Source organism: Salmo salar, chromosome ssa09 (assembly GCF_905237065.1).
Source record: "Salmo salar chromosome ssa09, Ssal_v3.1, whole genome shotgun sequence".
NCBI lineage: Eukaryota > Metazoa > Chordata > Actinopteri > Salmoniformes > Salmonidae > Salmo > Salmo salar.
Window position 1 is genome coordinate 79,574,591 of NC_059450.1, and position 22,367 is coordinate 79,596,957.

General features: G+C 45.3%; 1 protein-coding gene across 1 annotated transcript in view; it reads right to left on the reverse strand.

Annotated features, from left to right (window-relative positions):
- The window catches only part of LOC106611959 (AF4/FMR2 family member 2-like), a 335,934-nt gene that overhangs the window by 92,385 nt on the left and 221,182 nt on the right, over nucleotides 1-22,367 (reverse strand). The window contains exon 9 of the mRNA XM_014212678.2: nucleotides 21,165-21,219. Within this exon, the coding sequence (XP_014068153.1) occupies nucleotides 21,165-21,219 (55 nt within the window). The remainder of the gene's footprint in view (nucleotides 1-21,164; nucleotides 21,220-22,367) is intronic.

Genomic DNA, 22,367 nt, shown 5'->3' on the forward strand with positions numbered 1-22,367 from the left:
AGAGAGGGTTTTAGAGACCTACCAGATTATCAGAGAGGGTTTTAGAGACCTACTACAGTAGCAGAGAGGGTTTTAGAGAACTACCATATTAACAGAGAGGGTTTTAGAGACCTACCAGATTAGCAGAGAGGGTTTTAGAGACCTACTACAGTAGCAGAGAGGGTTTTAGAGAACTACCATATTAACAGAGAGGGTTTTAGAGACCTACCAGATTAGCAGAGAGGGTTTTAGAGACCTACCAGATTAGCAGAGAGGGTTTTAGAGACCTACTACAGTAGCAGAGAGGGTTTTAGAGACCTACCAGATTAACAGAGAGGGTTTTAGAGACCTACCAGATTAGCAGAGAGGGTTTTAGAGACCTACTACAGTAGCAGAGAGGGTTTTAGAGACCTACCATATTAGCAGAGAGGGTTTTAGAGACCTACCAGATTAGCAGAGAGGGTTTTAGAGACCTACACAGATTAGCAGAGAGGGTTTTAGAGACCTACCATATTAACAGAGAGGGTTTTAGAGACCTACCAGATTAGCAGAGAGGGTTTTAGAGACCTACCAGATTAGCAGAGTGGGTTTTAGAGACCTACTACAGTAGCATAGAGGGTTTTAGAGACCTACCATATTAACAGAGAGGGTTTTAGAGACCTACCAGATTAGCAGAGAGGGTTTTAGAGACCTACTACAGTAGCAGAGAGGGTTTTAGAGACCTACCAGATTAGCAGAGAGCGTTTTAGAGACCTACCAGATTAGCAGAGAGGGTTTTAGAGACCTACCAGATTAACAGAGAGGGTTTTAGAGACCTACCAGATTAGCAGAGAGGGTTTTAGAGACCTACCAGATTAGCAGAGTAGGTTTTAGAGACCGACTACAGTAGCATAGAGGGTTTTAGAGACCTACCATATTAACAGAGAGGGTTTTAGAGACCTACCAGATTAGCAGAGAGGGTTTTAGAGACCTACTACAGTAGCAGAGAGGGTTTTAGAGACCTACCAGATTAGCAGAGAGGGTTTTAGAGACCTACCAGATTAGCAGAGAGGGTTTTAGAGACCTACTACAGTAGCAGAGAGGGTTTTAGAGACCTACCAGATTAACAGAGAGGGATTTAGAGACCTACCAGATTAGCAGAGAGGGTTTTAGAGACCTACCAGATTAGCAGAGTGGGTTTTAGAGACCTACTACAGTAGCATAGAGGGTTTTAGAGACCTACCATATTAACAGAGAGGGTTTTAGAGACCTACCAGATTAGCAGAGAGGGTTTTAGAGACCTACTACAGTAGCAGAGAGGGTTTTAGAGACCTACCAGATTAGCAGAGAGGGTTTTAGAGACCTACCAGATTAGCAGAGAGGGTTTTAGAGACCTACCAGATTAGCAGAGAGGGTTTTAGAGACCTACCAGATTAGCAGAGAGGGTTTTAGAGACCTACTACAGTAGCAGAGAGGGTTTTAGAGACCTACCATATTAACAGAGAGGGTTTTAGAGACCTACCAGATTAGCAGAGAGGGTTTTAGAGACCTACTACAGTAGCAGAGAGGGTTTTAGAGAACTACCATATTAACAGAGAGGGTTTTAGAGACCTACCAGATTAGCAGAGTGGGTTTTAGAGACCTACTACAGTAGCATAGAGGGTTTTAGAGACCTACCATATTAACAGAGAGTGTTTTAGAGACCTACCAGATTAGCAGAGAGGGTTTTAGAGACCTACTACAGTAGCAGAGAGGGTTTTAGAGAACTACCATATTAACAGAGAGGGTTTTAGAGACCTACCAGATTGGCAGAGAGGGTTTTAGAGACCTACCAGATTAGCAGAGAGGGTTTTAGAGACCTACTACAGTAGCAGAGAGGGTTTTAGAGACCTACCATATTAACAGAGAGGGTTTTAGAGACCTACCAGATTAGCAGAGAGGGTTTTAGAGACCTACCAGTAGCAGAGAGGGTTTTAGAGACCTACCAGATTAGCAGAGAGGGTTTTAGAGACCTACCAGATTAGCGTAGTGGGTTTTAGAGACCTACTACAGTAGCAGAGAGGGTTTTAGAGAAATACCATATTAACAGAGAGGGTTTTAGAGACCTACCAGATTAGCAGAGAGGGTTTTAGAGACATACTACAGTAGCAGAGAGGGTTTTAGAGACCTACCAGATTAGCAGAGAGGGTTTTAGAGACCTACCAGATTAGCAGAGAGGGTTTTAGAGACCTACTACAGATTAGCAGAGAGGGTTTTAGAGACCTACCAGATTAGCAGAGAGGGTTTTAGAGACCTACCAGATTAGCAGAGAGGGTTTTAGAGACCTACTACAGATTAGCAGAGAGGGTTTTAGAGACCTACCAGATTAGCAGAGAGGGTTTTAGAGACCTACCAGATTAGCAGAGAGGGTTTTAGAGACCTACCAGATTAACAGAGAGGGATTTAGAGACCTACCAGATTAGCAGAGAGGGTTTTAGAGACCTACCAGATTAGCGTAGTGGGTTTTAGAGACCTACTACAGTAGCAGAGAGGGTTTTAGAGACCTACCATATTAACAGAGAGGGTTTTAGAGACCTACCAGATTAGCAGAGAGGGTTTTAGAGACCTACTACAGTAGCAGAGAGGGTTTTAGAGACCTACCAGATTAGCAGAGAGGGTTTTAGAGACCTACCAGATTAGCAGAGAGGGTTTTAGAGACCTACCAGATTAGCAGAGAGGGTTTTAGAGACCTACCAGATTAACAGAGAGGGTTTTAGAGACCTACCAGATTAGCAGAGAGGGTTTTAGAGACCTACCAGATTAGCAGAGTGGGTTTTAGAGACCTACTACAGTAGCAGAGAGGGTTTTAGAGACCTACCATATTAACAGAGAGGGTTTTAGAGACCTACCAGATTAGCAGAGAGGGTTTTAGAGACCTACTACAGTAGCAGAGAGGGTTTTAGAGACCTACCAGATTAACAGAGAGGGATTTAGAGACCTACCAGATTAGCAGAGAGGGTTTTAGAGACCTACCAGATTAGCAGAGTGGGTTTTAGAGACCTACTACAGTAGCATAGAGGGTTTTAGAGACCTACCATATTAACAGAGAGGGTTTTAGAGACCTACCAGATTAGCAGAGAGGGTTTTAGAGACCTACTACAGTAGCAGAGAGGGTTTTAGAGACCTACCAGATTAGCAGAGAGGGTTTTAGAGACCTACCAGATTAGCAGAGAGGGTTTTAGAGACCTACTACAGTAGCAGAGAGGGTTTTAGAGACCTACCAGATTAACAGAGAGGGATTTAGAGACCTACCAGATTAGCAGAGAGGGTTTTAGAGACCTACCAGATTAGCAGAGTGGGTTTTAGAGACCTACTACAGTAGCATAGAGGGTTTTAGAGACCTACCATATTAACAGAGAGGGTTTTAGAGACCTACTACAGTAGCAGAGAGGGTTTTAGAGAACTACCATATTAACAGAGAGGGTTTTAGAGACCTACTACAGTAGCAGAGAGGGTTTTAGAGACCTACCAGATTAGCAGAGAGGGTTTTAGAGACCTACCAGATTAGCAGAGAGGGTTTTAGAGACCTACTACAGTAGCAGAGAGGGTTTTAGAGACCTACCAGATTAACAGAGAGGGATTTAGAGACCTACCAGATTAGCAGAGAGGGTTTTAGAGACCTACCAGATTAGCAGAGTGGGTTTTAGAGACCTACTACAGTAGCAGAGAGGGTTTTAGAGACCTACCAGATTAACAGAGAGGGTTTTAGAGACCTACTACAGTAGCAGAGAGGGTTTTAGAGAACTACCATATTAACAGAGAGGGTTTTAGAGACCTACCAGATTAGCAGAGAGGGTTTTAGAGACCTACTACAGTAGCAGAGAGGGTTTTAGAGACCTACCAGATTAACAGAGAGGGATTTAGAGACCTACCAGATTAGCAGAGAGGGTTTTAGAGACCTACCAGATTAGCAGAGTGGGTTTTAGAGACCTACTACAGTAGCATAGAGGGTTTTAGAGACCTACCATATTAACAGAGAGGGTTTTAGAGACCTACCAGATTAGCAGAGAGGGTTTTAGAGACCTACTACAGTAGCAGAGAGGGTTTTAGAGACCTACCAGATTAGCAGAGAGGGTTTTAGAGACCTACCAGATTAGCAGAGAGGGTTTTAGAGACCTACTACAGTAGCAGAGAGGGTTTTAGAGACCTACCAGATTAACAGAGAGGGATTTAGAGACCCTACCAGATTAGCAGAGAGGGTTTTAGAGACCTACCAGATTAGCAGAGTGGGTTTTAGAGACCTACTACAGTAGCATAGAGGGTTTTAGAGACCTACCATATTAACAGAGAGGGTTTTAGAGACCTACCAGATTAGCAGAGAGGGTTTTAGAGACCTACTACAGTAGCAGAGAGGGTTTTAGAGACCTACCAGATTAGCAGAGAGGGTTTTAGAGACCTACCAGATTAGCAGAGAGGGTTTTAGAGACCTACTACAGTAGCAGAGAGGGTTTTAGAGACCTACCAGATTAACAGAGAGGGATTTAGAGACCTACCAGATTAGCAGAGAGGGTTTTAGAGACCTACCAGATTAGCAGAGAGGGTTTTAGAGACCTACTACAGTAGCAGAGAGGGTTTTAGAGACCTACCATATTAGCAGAGAGGGTTTTAGAGACCTACTACAGTAGCAGAGAGGGTTTTAGAGAACTACCATATTAACAGAGAGGGTTTTAGAGACCTACCAGATTAGCAGAGAGGGTTTTAGAGACCTACTACAGTAGCAGAGAGGGTTTTAGAGACCTACCAGATTAGCAGAGAGGGTTTTAGAGACCTACCAGATTAGCAGAGAGGGTTTTAGAGACCTACTACAGTAGCAGAGAGGGTTTTAGAGACCTACCAGATTAACAGAGAGGGATTTAGAGACCTACCAGATTAGCAGAGAGGGTTTTAGAGACCTACCAGATTAGCAGAGTGGGTTTTAGAGACCTACTACAGTAGCATAGAGGGTTTTAGAGACCTACCATATTAACAGAGAGGGTTTTAGAGACCTACCAGATTAGCAGAGAGGGTTTTAGAGACCTACTACAGTAGCAGAGAGGGTTTTAGAGACCTACCAGATTAGCAGAGAGGGTTTTAGAGACCTACCAGATTAGCAGAGAGGGTTTTAGAGACCTACTACAGTAGCAGAGAGGGTTTTAGAGACCTACCAGATTAGCAGAGAGGGTTTTAGAGACCTACCAGATTAGCAGAGAGGGTTTTAGAGACCTACTACAGATAGCAGAGAGGGTTTTAGAGACCTACCAGATTAACAGAGAGGGTTTAGAGACCACCAGATTAGCAGAGAGGGTTTTAGAGACCTACCAGATTAGCAGAGTGGGTTTTAGAGACCTACTACAGTAGCATAGAGGGTTTTAGAGAACTACCATATTAACAGAGAGGGTTTTAGAGACCTACCAGATTAGCAGAGAGGGTTTTAGAGACCTACTACAGTAGCAGAGAGGGTTTTAGAGACCTACCAGATTAGCAGAGAGGGTTTTAGAGACCTACCAGATTAGCAGAGAGGGTTTTAGAGACCTACTACAGTTAGCAGAGAGGGTTTTAGAGACCTACCAGATTAACAGAGAGGGATTTAGAGACCTACCAGATTAGCAGAGAGGGTTGTAGAGACCTACCAGATTAGCAGAGTGGGTTTTAGAGACCTACTACAGTAGCAGAGAGGGTTTTAGAGACCTACCATATTAACAGAGAGGGTTTTAGAGACCTACTACAGAGCAGAGAGGGTTTAGAGAACTACAATTAACAGAGAGGGTTTTAGAGACCTACCAGATTAGCAGAGAGGGTTTTAGAGACCTACTACAGTAGCAGAGAGGGTTTTAGAGAACTACCATATTAACAGAGAGGGGTTTAGAGACCTACCAGATTAGCAGAGAGGGTTTTAGAGACCTACTACAGTAGCAGAGATGGTTTTAGAGAACTACCATATTAACAGAGAGGGTTTTAGAGACCTACCAGATTAGCAGAGAGGGTTTTAGAGACCTACCAGATTAGCAGAGAGGGTTTTAGAGACCTACTACAGTAGCAGAGAGGGTTTTAGAGACCTACCAGATTAACAGAGAGGGATTTAGAGACCTACCAGATTAGCAGAGAGGGTTTTAGAGACCTACCAGATTAGCAGAGTGGGTTTTAGAGACCTACTACAGTAGCATAGAGGGTTTTAGAGACCTACCATATTAACAGAGAGGGTTTTAGAGACCTACCAGATTAGCAGAGAGGGTTTTAGAGACCTACTACAGTAGCAGAGAGGGTTTTAGAGACCTACCAGATTAGCAGAGAGGGTTTTAGAGACCTACCAGATTAGCAGAGAGGGTTTTAGAGACCTACTACAGTAGCAGAGAGGGTTTTAGAGACCTACCAGATTAGCAGAGAGGGTTTTAGAGACCTACCAGATTAGCAGAGAGGGTTTTAGAGACCTACTACAGTAGCAGAGAGGGTTTTAGAGACCTACCAGATTAACAGAGAGGGATTTAGAGACCCACCAGATTAGCAGAGAGGGTTTTAGAGACCTACCAGATTAGCAGAGTGGGTTTTAGAGACCTACTACAGTAGCATAGAGGGTTTTAGAGACCTACCATATTAACAGAGAGGGTTTTAGAGACCTACTACAGTAGCAGAGAGGGTTTTAGAGAACTACCATATTAACAGAGATGGTTTTAGAGACCTACCAGATTAGCAGAGAGGGTTTTAGAGACCTACCAGATTAGCAGAGAGGGTTTTAGAGACCTACTACAGTAGCAGAGAGGGTTTTAGAGACCTACCAGATTAACAGAGAGGGATTTAGAGACCTACCAGATTAGCAGAGAGGGTTTTAGAGACCTACCAGATTAGCAGAGTGGGTTTTAGGGACATACTACAGTAGCAGGCAGGGTTTTAGAGACCTACCAGATTAGCAGAGAGGGTTTTAGAGACCTACTGCAGTAGCAGAGAGGGTTTTAGAGACCTACCATATTAACAGAGAGGGTTTTAGAGACCTACTACAGTAGCAGAGAGGGTTTTAGAGAACTACCATATTAACAGAGAGGGTTTTAGAGACCTACCAGATTAGCAGAGAGGGTTTTAGAGACCTACCAGATTAGCAGAGAGGGTTTTAGAGACCTACTACAGTAGCAGAGAGGGTTTTAGAGACCTACCAGATTAACAGAGAGGGATTTAGAGACCTACCAGATTAGCAGAGAGGGTTTTAGAGACCTACCAGATTAGCAGAGTGGGTTTTAGGGACATACTACAGTAGCAGGCAGGGTTTTAGAGACCTACCAGATTAGCAGAGAGGGTTTTAGAGACCTACTGCAGTAGCAGAGAGGGTTTTAGAGACCTACCATATTAACAGAGAGGGTTTTAGAGAACTACCATATTAACAGAGAGGGTTTTAGAGACCTAACAGATTAGCAGAGAGGGTTTTAGAGACCTACCAGATTAGCAGAGAGGGTTTTAGAGACCTACTACAGTAGCAGAGAGGGTTTTAGAGACCTACCAGATTAATAGTGAGGGATTTAGAGACCTACCAGATTAGCAGAGAGGGTTTTAGAGACCTACCAGATTAGCGTAGTGGGTTTTAGAGACCTACTACAGTAGCATAGAGGGTTTTAGAGACCTACCATATTAACAGACAGGGTTTTAGAGACCTACCAGATTAGCAGAGAGGGTTTTAGAGACCTACTACAGTAGCAGAGAGGGTTTTAGAGACCTACCAGATTAGCAGAGAGGGTTTTAGAGACCTACCAGATTAGCAGAGAGGGTTTTAGAGACCTACTACAGTAGCAGAGAGGGTTTTAGAGACCTACCAGATTAACAGAGAGGGATTTAGAGACCTACCAGATTAGCAGAGAGGGTTTTAGAGACCTACCAGATTAGCAGAGTGGGTTTTAGAGACCGACTACAGTAGCATAGAGGGTTTTAGAGACCTACCATATTAACAGAGAGGGTTTTAGAGACCTACCAGATTAGCAGAGAGGGTTTTAGAGACCTACTACAGTAGCAGAGAGGGTTTTAGAGACCTAACAGATTAGCATAGAGGGTTTTAGAGACCTACCAGATTAGCAGAGAGGGTTTTAGAGACCTACTACAGTAGCAGAGAGGGTTTTAGAGACCTACCAGATTAACAGAGAGGGATTTAGAGACCCACCAGATTAGCAGAGAGGGTTTTAGAGACCTACCAGATTAGCAGAGTGGGTTTTAGAGACCTACTACAGTAGCATAGAGGGTTTTAGAGACCTACCATATTAACAGAGAGGGTTTTAGAGACCTACCAGATTAGCAGAGAGGGTTTTAGAGACCTACTACAGTAGCAGAGAGGGTTTTAGAGACCTACCAGATTAGCAGAGAGGGTTTTAGAGACCTACCAGATTAGCAGAGAGGGTTTTAGAGACCTACTACAGTAGCAGAGAGGGTTTTAGAGACCTACCAGATTAACAGAGAGGGATTTAGAGACCTACCAGATTAGCAGAGAGGGTTGTAGAGACCTACCAGATTAGCAGAGTGGGTTTTAGAGACCTACTACAGTAGCATAGAGGGTTTTAGAGACCTACCAGATTAACAGAGAGGGTTTTAGAGACCTACTACAGTAGCAGAGAGGGTTTTAGAGAACTACCAGATTAGCAGAGAGGGTTTTAGAGACCTACCAGATTAGCAGAGAGGGTTTTAGAGACCTACTACAGTAGCAGAGAGGGTTTTAGAGACCTACCAGATTAACAGAGAGGGATTTAGAGACCCACCAGATTAGCAGAGAGGGTTTTAGAGACCTACCAGATTAGCAGAGTGGGTTTTAGAGACCTACTACAGTAGCATAGAGGGTTTTAGAGACCTACCATATTAACAGAGAGGGTTTTAGAGACCTACCAGATTAGCAGAGACGGTTTTAGAGACCTACTACAGTAGCAGAGAGGGTTTTAGAGACCTACCAGATTAGCAGAGAGGGTTTTAGAGACCTACCAGATTAGCAGAGAGGGTTTTAGAGACCTACTACAGTAGCAGAGAGGGTTTTAGAGACCTACCAGATTAACAGAGAGGGATTTAGAGACCTACCAGATTAGCAGAGAGGGTTGTAGAGACCTACCAGATTAGCAGAGTGGGTTTTAGAGACCTACTACAGTAGCATAGAGGGTTTTAGAGACCTACCATATTAACAGAGAGGGTTTTAGAGACCTACTACAGTAGCAGAGAGGGTTTTAGAGAACTACCATATTAACAGAGAGGGTTTTAGAGACCTACCAGATTAGCAGAGAGGGTTTTAGAGACCTACTACAGTAGCAGAGAGGGTTTTAGAGACCTACCAGATTAGCAGAGAGGGTTTTAGAGACCTACCAGATTAGCAGAGAGGGTTTTAGAGACCTACTACAGTAGCAGAGAGGGTTTTAGAGACCTACCAGATTAACAGAGAGGGATTTAGAGACCTACCAGATTAGCAGAGAGGGTTGTAGAGACCTACCAGATTAGCAGAGTGGGTTTTAGAGACCTACTACAGTAGCATAGAGGGTTTTAGAGACCTACCATATTAACAGAGAGGGTTTTAGAGACCTACTACAGTAGCAGAGAGGGTTTTAGAGAACTACCATATTAACAGAGAGGGTTTTAGAGACCTACCAGATTAGCAGAGAGGGTTTTAGAGACCTACTACAGTAGCAGAGAGGGTTTTAGAGACCTACCAGATTAACAGAGAGGGATTTAGAGACCCACCAGATTAGCAGAGAGGGTTTTAGAGACCTACCAGATTAGCAGAGTGGGTTTTAGAGACCTACTACAGTAGCATAGAGGGTTTTAGAGACCTACCATATTAACAGAGAGGGTTTTAGAGACCTACCAGATTAGCAGAGAGGGTTTTAGAGACCTACTACAGTAGCAGAGAGGGTTTTAGAGACCTACCAGATTAGCAGAGAGGGTTTTAGAGACCTACCAGATTAGCAGAGAGGGTTTTAGAGACCTACTACAGTAGCAGAGAGGGTTTTAGAGACCTACCAGATTAACAGAGAGGGATTTAGAGACCTACCAGATTAGCAGAGAGGGTTGTAGAGACCTACCAGATTAGCAGAGTGGGTTTTAGAGACCTACTACAGTAGCATAGAGGGTTTTAGAGACCTACCATATTAACAGAGAGGGTTTTAGAGACCTACGATAACTACAGTAGCAGAGAGGGTTTTAGAGAACTACCAGATTAGCAGAGAGGGTTTTAGAGACCTACCAGATTAGCAGAGAGGGTTTTAGAGACCTACTACAGTAGCAGAGAGGGTTTTAGAGAACTACCAGATTAACAGAGAGGGGTTTAGAGACCTACCAGATTAGCAGAGAGGGTTGTAGAGACCTACCAGATTAGCAGAGTGGGTTTTAGAGACCTACTACAGTAGCATAGAGGGTTTTAGAGACCTACCATATTAACAGAGAGGGTTTTAGAGACCTACTACAGTAGCAGAGAGGGTTTTAGAGAACTACCAGATTAGCAGAGAGGGTTTTAGAGACCTACTACAGATTAGCAGAGAGGGTTTTAGAGAACTACCACATTAACAGAGAGGGTTTTAGAGACCTACCAGATTAGCAGAGAGGGTTTTAGAGACCTACCAGATTAGCAGAGAGGGTTTTAGAGACCTACTACAGTAGCAGAGAGGGTTTTAGAGACCTACCAGATTAACAGAGAGGGATTTAGAGACCTACCAGATTAGCAGAGAGGGTTTTAGAGACCTACCAGATTAGCAGAATGGGTTTTAGAGACCTACTACAGTAGCATAGAGGGTTTTAGAGACCTACCATATTAACAGAGAGGGTTTTAGAGACCTACCAGATTAGCAGAGAGGGTTTTAGAGACCTACTACAGTAGCAGAGAGGGTTTTAGAGACCTACCAGATTAGCAGAGAGGGTTTTAGAGACCTACCAGATTAGCAGAGAGGGTTTTAGAGACCTACTACAGTAGCAGAGAGGGTTTTAGAGACCTACCAGATTAGCAGAGAGGGTTTTAGAGACCTACCAGATTAGCAGAGAGGGTTTTAGAGACCTACTACAGTAGCAGAGAGGGTTTTAGAGACCTACCAGATTAACAGAGAGGGATTTAGAGACCCACCAGATTAGCAGAGAGGGTTTTAGAGACCTACCAGATTAGCAGAGTGGGTTTTAGAGACCTACTACAGTAGCATAGAGGGTTTTAGAGACCTACCATATTAACAGAGAGGGTTTTAGAGACCTACCAGATTAGCAGAGAGGGTTTTAGATACCTACTACAGTAGCAGAGAGGGTTTTAGAGACCTACCAGATTAGCAGAGAGGGTTTTAGAGACCTACCAGATTAGCAGAGAGGGTTTTAGAGACCTACTACAGTAGCAGAGAGGGTTTTAGAGACCTACCAGATTAACAGAGAGGGATTTAGAGACCTACCAGATTAGCAGAGAGGGTTGTAGAGACCTACCAGATTAGCAGAGTGGGTTTTAGAGACCTACTACAGTAGCATAGAGGGTTTTAGAGACCTACCATATTAACAGAGAGGGTTTTAGAGACCTACTACAGTAGCAGAGAGGGTTTTAGAGAACTACCATATTAACAGAGAGGGTTTTAGAGACCTACCAGATTAGCAGAGAGGGTTTTAGAGACCTACTACAGTAGCAGAGAGGGTTTTAGAGAACTACCATATTAACAGAGAGGGGTTTAGAGACCTACCAGATTAGCAGAGAGGGTTTTAGAGACCTACTACAGTAGCAGAGATGGTTTTAGAGAACTACCATATTAACAGAGAGGGTTTTAGAGACCTACCAGATTAGCAGAGAGGGTTTTAGAGACCTACCAGATTAGCAGAGAGGGTTTTAGAGACCTACTACAGTAGCAGAGAGGGTTTTAGAGACCTACCAGATTAACAGAGAGGGATTTAGAGACCTACCAGATTAGCAGAGAGGGTTTTAGAGACCTACCAGATTAGCAGAGTGGGTTTTAGAGACCTACTACAGTAGCAGAGAGGGTTTTAGAGACCTACCAGATTAGCAGAGAGGGTTTTAGAGACCTACCAGATTAGCAGAGAGGGTTTTAGAGACCTACACAGTCAGCAGAGAGGGTTTTAGAGACCTACCAGTAGCAGGCAGGGTTTTAGAGACCTACCAGATTAGCAGAGAGGGTTTTAGAGACCTACTACAGTAGCAGAGAGGGTTTTAGAGAACTACCAGATTAGCAGAGAGGGTTTTAGAGACCTACCAGATTAGCAGAGAGGGTTTTAGAGACCTACTACAGTAGCAGAGAGGGTTTTAGCAGACGCTACCAAGCGATTAACAGAGAGGGATTTAGAGACCCACCAGATTAGACAGAGACCGGGTTTTAGAGACCTACCAGATTAGCAGAGTGGGTTTAAGAGACCTACTACAGTAGCAGAGAGGGTTTTAGAGAACTACCATATTAACAGAGAGGGTTTTAGAGACCTACCAGATTAGCAGAGAGGGTTTTAGAGACCTACTACAGTAGCAGAGAGGGTTTTAGAGACCTACCAGATTAGCAGAGAGGGTTTTAGAGACCTACCAGATTAGCAGAGAGGGTTTTAGAGACCTACTACAGTAGCAGAGAGGGTTTTAGAGACCTACCAGATTAGCAGAGAGGGTTTTAGAGACCAACCAGATTAGCAGAGAGGGTTTTAGAGACCTACTACAGTAGCAGAGAGGGTTTTAGAGACCTACCAGATTAACAGAGAGGGATTTAGAGACCTACCAGATTAGCAGAGAGGGTTTTAGAGACCTACCAGATTAGCAGAGTGGGTTTTAGGGACATACTACAGTAGCAGGCAGGGTTTTAGAGACCTACCAGATTAGCAGAGAGGGTTTTAGAGACCTACTGCAGTAGCAGAGAGGGTTTTAGAGACCTACCATATTAACAGAGAGGGTTTTAGAGAACTACCATATTAACAGAGAGGGTTTTAGAGACCTACCATATTAACAGAGAGGGTTTTAGAGACCTACCAGATTAGCAGAGAGGGTTTTAGAGACCTACCAGATTAGCAGAGAGGGTTTTAGAGACCTACTACAGTAGCAGAGAGGGTTTTAGAGACCTACCAGATTAACAGAGAGGGATTTAGAGACCTACCAGATTAGCAGAGAGGGTTTTAGAGACCTACCAGATTAGCGTAGTGGGTTTTAGAGACCTACTACAGTAGCATAGAGGGTTTTAGAGACCTACCATATTAACAGACAGGGTTTTAGAGACCTACCAGATTAGCAGAGAGGGTTTTAGAGACCTACTACAGTAGCAGAGGGGGTTTTAGAGACCTACCAGATTAGCAGAGAGGGTTTTAGAGACCTACCAGATTAGCAGAGAGGGTTTTAGAGACCTACTACAGTAGCAGAGAGGGTTTTAGAGACCTACTACAGTAGCAGAGAGGGTTTTAGAGACCTACCAGATTAACAGAGAGGGATTTAGAGACCTACCAGATTAGCAGAGAGGGTTTTAGAGACCTACCAGATTAGCAGAGTGGGTTTTAGGGACATACTACAGTAGCAGGCAGGGTTTTAGAGACCTACCAGATTAGCAGAGAGGGTTTTAGAGACCTACTGCAGTAGCAGAGAGGGTTTTAGAGACCTACCATATTAACAGAGAGGCTTTTAGAGAACTACCATATTAACAGAGAGGGTTTTAGAGACCTACCATATTAACAGAGAGGGTTTTAGAGACCTACTACAGTAGCAGAGAGGGTTTTAGAGAACTACCATATTAACAGAGAGGGTTTTAGAGACCTACCAGATTAGCAGAGGGTTTTTTAGAGACCCACTACAGTAGCAGAGAGGGTTTTAGAGACCTACTACATTAGCAGAGGCATTTTTAGAGACCCGCTAGAGTAACATAGAGGGTTTTAGGGACATACTACAGTAGCAGATAGGGTTTTAGAGACCCATTACAGTAGCAGAGAGGGTTTTAGAGACCTACCAGATTAGCAGAGAGGGTTTTAGAGACCTACCAGATTAGCAGAGAGGGTTTTAGAGACCTACCAGATCAGCAGAGAGGGTTTTAGAGACCTACTACAGTAGCAGAGAGAGGTTTTAGAAACCAACTACAGTAGCAGAGAGGGTTTTAGAGACCTACTACAGTAGAATAGATGGTTTTAGAGGCCTACTTCAGTAGAATAGATGGTTTTAGAGGCCTATTAGAGTAGCAGAGAGGGTTTTAAAGATATACTACAGTAGAATAGAGGGTTTTAGAGACCTACTACAGCAGAATAGATGGTTTTAGAGACCTACTACAATAACAGAGACGGTCTTGGAGACCTACTAGAGTGGCAGAGAAGGTTCTAGAGCTCTACAACATAGCATAGAAGGTTTTAGAGACCTACTACTATTTGATTTAAACCTACATCACTGACACCTGACACTGATTGGAAGCACAGACAGGTGACAGCAATTTAATACTATGAGGATTTGTTGCCCCCCTCTCCCCCATGTATTCCCTATACAAGGACAACAACACATTGTAACAAACAAATTAACATTGAAGTGTTTCCTCTCCGATGAGGACTGTCACTGCAACTGTATTTCTATAGTCCTGAAAATATGATGTAGCCCGCACTGTGATTTAGCCCGCACTGTGATGTGGCCGGCACTGTGATGTGGCCCGGCACTGTGATGTGGCCCGCACTGTGATGTAGCCCGCACTGTGATGTGGCCCGCACTGTGATGTAGCCCGCACTGTTATGTAGCCCGCACTGTGATGTAGCCCACAACATGCTGATTAGTGACAAATTAAAGAGTGCTTGAGCAAGGTATACAAATAAAACCCCTTGGCACAGAGTGGTAAAGCTTTTGGCCACCACCACCACAACCTGTCCAGGCTACCACCAAGACACAGACAGGCCCACCACTACAACCTGTCCAGACTACCACCAAGACACAGACAGGCCCACCACTACAACCTGTCCAGACTACCACCAAGACACAGACAGGCCCACCACCACAACCTGTCCAGACTACCACCAAGACACAGACAGGCCCACCACTACAACCTGTCCAGGCTACCACCAAGACACAGACAGGACCACCACTACAACCTGTCCAGGCTACCACCAAGACACAGACAGGCCCACCACTACAACCTGTCCAGACTACCACCAAGACACAGACAGGCCCACCACTACAACCTGTCCAGACTACCACCAAGACACAGACAGGCCCACCACTACAACCTGTCCAGACTACCACCAAGACACAGACAGGCCCACCACCACAACCTGTCCAGACTACCACCGAGACACAGACAGGCCCATCACTACAACCTGTCCAGGCTACCACCAAGACACAGACAGGCCCACCACTACAACCTGTCCAGACTACCACCGAGACACAGACAGGCTCACCACTACAACCTGTCCAGACTACCACCAAGACACAGACAGGCCCACCACCACAACCTGTCCAGACTACCACCGAGACACAGACAGGCTCACCACTACAACCTGTCCAGACTACCACCAAGACACAGACAGGCCCACCACTACAACCTGTCCAGACTACCACCAAGACACAGACAGGCCCACCACTACAACCTGTCCAAGCTACCACCAAGACACAGACAGGCCCACCACCACAACCTGTCCAGGCTACCACCAAGACATAGACAGGCCCACCACCACAACCTGTCCAGGCTACCACCAAGACACAGACAGGCCCACAGCAACACACTGGCAAGGCTAAGGTTATTGCTGTGACCATTGATCTGTGTACAGTCCATTTATCATTGATGAAAGCAGCCAGTGATCTTCACAGTATATCAGATGAAACAAGTCAGATCATCTTACTGCTGTTTCCCTCTCCATGGGGATTTGGGCAGCTTCCATCCTTCTTCCCCATTCTCGGGTTGCTAGGCAACGCAGCTGGGGGCATGGCTGCTAGTTTGTACTCTGGCAAACTGTTTAAATGGCTGCTGGAGCTTTTTTCATGCTTATGAGGCGACTTTGGGCATTCATTTCAGGGGTTGTTTGTGTGTGTGTGTGTGTGTGTGTGTGTGTGTGTGTGTGTGTGTGTGTGTGTGTGTGTGTGTGTGTGTGTGTGTGTGTGTGTGTGTGTGTGTGTGTGTGTGTGTGTGTGCGAGAGAGTGTGTGTGTGTGTGTGTGTGTGTGTGTGTGTGTGTGTGTGTGTGTGTGTGTGTGTGTGTGTGTGTGTGTGTGTGTGAGTGTGTGTGCATGTACTTGTGTGGGAAACGCAGGGGGTGGTTATCGCTAAGGAGAAAGGGAGGGCTGGAGGAGCTGTGCTGGTGATGATCAAATTAGCCTAAAAAGGCCAGACATGATCAAGTGCTTTTCTGTATCACCAAGAGGAATGCAACACAGCTCAAAGCAAGATTTTCATGAATGTTTTAAGGAATTCAACAATATTCAAAAGACAAAGAGAGTGATGCACTTCTATTGACTTTACTGCCTCATTGCCTGCAGCTATAGAGATACACATAATTCCAACAGACAGACAGTGATGTATACCCAGAATTTGTTTTCAACCTGTGGCGGTGTGATTGAGAGGCATTAGCGCTGTTGTGAGATCATGCTAAATGAGAAGGTTTAAAGGTTTGCTTTAGATCCGCATTTGATGATCCACGAATGTAGATATCAATCAGATGAACAATCCTCTTCACTCACCCATCCACCTTATCTGTCTATGTGTCTCTCTCTATGTGTCTCTCTATGTCTCTCTCTCTCTCTGTGTATCTCTGTCTCTCTGAGTGTATCTCTGTGTGTTTCTCTGTGTGTGTCTCTGTCTCTCTGTGTGGCTCTCTGTGTGTGTCACTGTGTGTGTGCCTCTCTGTGTGTATCTCTGTGTGTCTCTCCTCTGTCTGTGTGTGTCTCCTCTGTCTGTGTGTGTCTCACTCTCTGTGTCTCTCTCTCAATGATGTCACTGAACTTCGATAGCCCTTGTCAAAATACTTCCATTAGTTTCCCCTCCATCTATGGTGATCACAGCAGTGTCCTATTCATTCTGGGTAGGGAGAGCTGTTTTATCATTAGGGAGAAAGCCAGCTAACGTAAATAAAAACACCACTGTTTGTGAAGACTAGATTTCTTCTTAATCCACCGGGACATCTGAATGACAACATGGCTGTTGATTTAGGGGAGAATGTTTTCATTTGGTTGGCCCTTTCACTGTGGTATTTTCTGAAGAAACTGGGCAACAAAACCCTGGCTAATTAAGAACAGTCCTCAATGCTCCTTTGTGCTGCTGCTGAACTGAGCAATGGAACATTCTCACAATTGAGTATAATTTTCTTTCTTCTAAAATACACACACAGCCAGAAAATCTCCAGTGAATTCCGGTAGACAAAAGGGGAGAGGGAAGGAAGTACTTTTACAGAGGAAAAGTAACAAAATGGTGTGAGGTGTTGGTCACCGATGAATAGTACCAGGTAGTTGATGAATAGCACCAGGTAGCTGATGAATAGCACCAGGTAGCTGATGAATAGTACCAGGTAGCTGATGAATAGCACGAGGTAGCTGGTGAATAGTACCAGGTAGATGATGAATAGTACCAGGTAGCTGATGAATAGTACCAGGTAGCTGATGAATAGCACCAGGTAGCTGATGAATAGTACCAGGTAGCTGATGAATAGCACCAGGTAGCTGATGAATAGTACCAGGTAGCTGATGAATAGTACCAGGTAGCTGATGAATAGTACCAGGTAGCTGATGAACATTACTAGGTAGCTGATGAATAGCACCAGGTAGCTGATGAATAGTACTTGGTAGCTGATGAATAGTACCAGGTAGCTGATGAATAGTACCAGGTAGCTGATGAATAGTACCAGGTAGCTGATGAATAGCACCAGGTAGCTGATGAATAGCACCAGGTAGCTGATGAATAGGACCAGGTAGCTGATGAATAGTACCAGGTAGCTGATGAATAACACCAGGAAGCTGATGAATAGTACCAGGTAGCTGAATAACAGCGAGGTCAGAGGTGGTAGTCTGGCCACAGCATGTTCCTCTGCCCCCTCCTGGCCCCCCTCTACCCCCCGAGGACCACAGCCCTACCCCTCAGTGCCAGGTGATTTGTCTGAGGTAGGGCAAGGCTGACCTTTCTACTCTGTCAATTGTCATAACAGCACCAGAGCTGGACTGTGTGCAACACACAAGGATAGGAGAGAAGGACAGAAAGGGGAGGGAGACGGAGACGAAAATGGAGAGGGAGATTGAGAGGGAGAGGGAGAAAAAAGAGAGATGGGAGAGAGACGAGAGGAGAGAGAAAGGGATGAGAGAGTGAAAAAGACGGCAGAGAGCCTGGGCTGATGCTAATTGCTTTAGAGGCACTATACAGGCACAAAATGCCTGCTGCGGCTTCTCCCCATCCCCCTCCTGCTTCTCCCCATCCCCCTCCTGCTTCTCCCCAGCCCCCTCCTTCTTCTCCCCAGCCCCCTCCTTCTTCTCCCCAGCCCCCTCCTGCTTCTCAACCAGCCCCCCTCCTTCTTCTCCCCAGCCCCCTCCTTCTTCTCCCCAGCCCCATCCTGCTTCTCCCCAGCCCCCTCCTGCTTCTCCCCAGCCCCATCATGCTTCTCCCCAGCCCCCTCCTGCTTCTCCCCAGCCCCCTCCTTCTTCTCCCCAGCTCCCTCCTTCTTCTCCCCAGCCCCATCCTGCTTCTCCCCGGCCCCCTCCTGCTTCTCCCCAGCCCCCACCTTCTTCTCCCCATGCCCCCTCCTGCTTCTCCCCAGCCCCATCCTGCTTCTCCCCATCCCCCTCCTTCTTCACCCCAGCCCCCTCCTGCTTCTCCCCAGCCCCATCCTGCTTCTCCCCATCCCCCTCCTTCTTCACCCCAGCCCCCTCCTGCTTCTCCCCAGCCCCCTCCTTCTTCTCCCCAGCCCCCTCCTGCTTCTCCCCAGCCATCTCCTGCTTCTCCCCAGCCCCCTCCTTCTTCTCCCCACCCCCTTCCTGCTTCTCCCCAGCCCCACCTGCTTCTCCCCAGCCCCCTCCTTCTTCTCCCCAGCCCCTCCTGCTTCTCCCCAGCCCCCTCCTTCTTCTCCCCAGCCCCCTCCTGCTTCTCCCCAGCCCCCTCCTTCTTCTCCCCAGCCCCCTCCTTCTTCTCCCCAGCCCGCTCCTTCTTCTCCCCAGCCCCTCCTGCTTCTCCCCAGCCCCCTCCTTCTTCTCCCCAGCCCCCTCCTTCTTCTCCCCAGCCCCCTCCTGCTTCTCCCCAGCCCCCTCCTTCTTCTCCCCAGCCCCCTCCTTCTTCTCCCCAGCGCCTTCCTGCTTCTCCCCAGCTACCTCCAGCTTCCCCCCAGCTCCCTCCTACTTCTTCCCAGCTCCATCCTGCTTCGCCCCAGCTCACTCCTGCTTCTCCCCAGCTCCCTCCAGCTTCTCCCCAGCTCCCTCCTACTTCTTCCCAGCTCCCTCCTGCTTTTCCCCAGCTCCCTCCAGCTTCACCCCAGCTCCCTCCTGCTTCTCCCCAGCCCTTCTCCAGCTTCTCCCCAACCCACTCCTGCTTCTATATCGAAAATATAATCCTTATATCTTCCCTCTCTACTGCACTGAGTCACTTGTGCTGGAGCACGCTGATCCACTGAAGCTGTATATGTGTGTGTGTGTGTGTGTGTGTGTGTGTGTGTGTGTGTGTGTGTGTGTACGTGTAAGGAAGGGAAGGGAAATAGGGAAGGGAAAAAGATACCTAGTCAGTTGTAGAACTGAATGCCTTCAACCAAAATATGTCCACGTCATTGGTGCACGGGGAGCAGTTGTTGTTGGGGTTAACTGAAGTGTACGCTTGTGTGCGGGCTGATCCTTGTTGCTTATATAAGTAGGGGAAGTGCTTGGTTTTTTATCTGTGTTTTTGTGTATGAAACAGGAAGTAGGGGGATCAGGCAGACTAGTGTGTGTTTATTTGGGGACAGACACTGCTGCTGTACTGAAGGCGATGACAGCATGCTAATGTACCATGGACTCATTTGCAGTAAGCCAGAGATGCGCACCGACCGACCGACCCACACACACACACACACACACACACACACACACACACACACACACACACACACACACACACACACACACACACACACACACACACACACACACACACACACACACACACAGATATGGGAGTGTTTTACTGTTAGTAGAGCACTAGTAGAGCCCCGTGTATAATGACTTTAATGTGTAATAACTATCATTAAACTACCAACGGCTCAAAGGTCCTGATTGGATGATAGCTATGTGAACAATACCAAGAAGCACAATGAGAGAGCCATCGCTAATTTACTCATCTAACGGTTCTGTTATTATCTGGCTCAGAACGACACCACACACAGATACAGTTGAAGTCGGAAGTTTACATACACTTGGGTTGGAGTCATTAAAACTCGTTTTTCAACCACTCCATACATTTCTTGTTAACAAACTATAGATTTGGCAAGTCGGTTAGGACATCTACTTTGTGACATCTTCAAAGTTGTGGCAAAATGGCTTAAGGACAACACAGTCAAGGTATTGGAGTGGCCATCACAAAGCCCTGACCTCAATCCTATAGAACATTTGTGGGCAGAACCGAAAAAGTGTGTGCGAGCAAGGAGACCTACAAACCTGACTCAGTTACACCAGCTCTGTCAGGAGGAATGGGCCAAAATTCACCCAACTTATTGTGGGAAGCTTGTTGAAGGCTACCCGAAACGTTTGACCCAAGTTAAACAATTTAAAGGCAATGCTACCAAATACTAATTGAGTATATGTAAACTTCTGACCCACTGGGAATGTGATGAAATAAATAAAAGCTGAAATAAATCATTCTCTCTACTATTATTCTGACATTTCACATTTTTTAAATAAAGTGATGATCCTAACTGACCTAAGACAGGGAATTTTTACTAGGATTAAATGTCAAGAATTGTGAAAAACTGAGTTTAAATGTATTTGGCTAAGGTGTATGTAAACTTCCGACTTCAACTGTATACTCAAACGAAACCACACACCACAGACAAAGATACTCAGAACGAGACCACAGACAGAGATACTCAGAACGAGACCACAGACAGAGATACTCAGAACGAGACCACAGACAGAGATACTCAGAACGAGACCACAGACAGACATACTCAGAACGAGACCCCAGACAGAGATACTCAGAACGAGACCACAGACAGAGATACTCAGAACGAGACCACAGACGGAGATACTCAGAACGAGACCACAGACAGAGATACTCAGAACGAGACCACAGACGGAGATACTCACAGACAGTATACTGTAATTAGATGGTAGTTGATAGATCTTACCTGCTGTTCAGTATCTTCCTCGTCACTGCTGATCTTCAGGTCATCCTCAAGCATTCTGCAGAAAGACACACAACAGCAGTCAGGTCAAATAAAAAACTGTTATCATCAATATAGGAATATATAAAAAAATAAATATTGCTTAGTCAAATGATATGTCATTTTTTTATTAAGAACTAGGATGTATTAAAGGCAGAGTGTATCAGGTATACTATTACTCTTTGTTAGGACACAAACACAACTTTTTGGATATTATGCCATTATATGCAGAGAGCATATATCCATATCTACACAGTATTTAATATATATATATATATATATATATATATATATATATATATATATATATATATATATATATATATATATCATCTTTCAATTCAATTCAACACTGAAAAAACATCCAATCCCCTAGCTTCCTTCAGACTCATAAACTATCAAAAAGTGTTTTCAGAAAGAATGATGTCATCTGACAAACAGTGTGATGACATCATAGCAAAAACACAATAAAACCCCGGCCAGCAGGCAGTCGAGCAGCAAGCTTGCGCTTAGCGATCTAGCTACACTACAGAGACACTCACTCCGGCCCAGTCGGCCACTCCCCCGAGTTAGAAAAACAAAAGAAGCTCTATGAGGGAAATGTGTTTCAAGTTGTGTTTTCTATGACCTAGGCTGTTGTGCAGCATCTTAGATTGGGCAGAACTTTGAACAAACTACCAGTCATTACCCTGGTAATACTGAACAGATGTCAGCGGAAGGAACCAGGAGAAGAAAAAAGCCAGGTGGCTGAAGTGGGCATTTCCAGAGGATTTGCACTCAACTGAAGCCAAACTGGGGAGGGCGGTCCTGTCAAAGGTCAAATAGGGGGAGCTTATATTTGCCCATGTACAAGTGTGGGACCTGTAAAATTGTGAAATGGAAATGTTTTTTTTTGCATATCCCACTCCACCTGAGACACCCTCGGTGAGTGTGGTCACAGTATAGACCAGCCATTATTGACAGTAAACCTGGAGCAATTATGGTTCAGTGCCTAGCTCAAGGACAGATATTTTCACCTAGTCGACTCAGGTATTCGAACTAGCAACCTTTCAGTTACTGGCCCAATAGTCTAACCACTTGGTTACCTGCCACCTGTGTTTACAGGCCTGTGTGTATGTGAGAGAGACGAAGAAGAAAACATGTAGAAATAGAGAGATAAAAACAGAA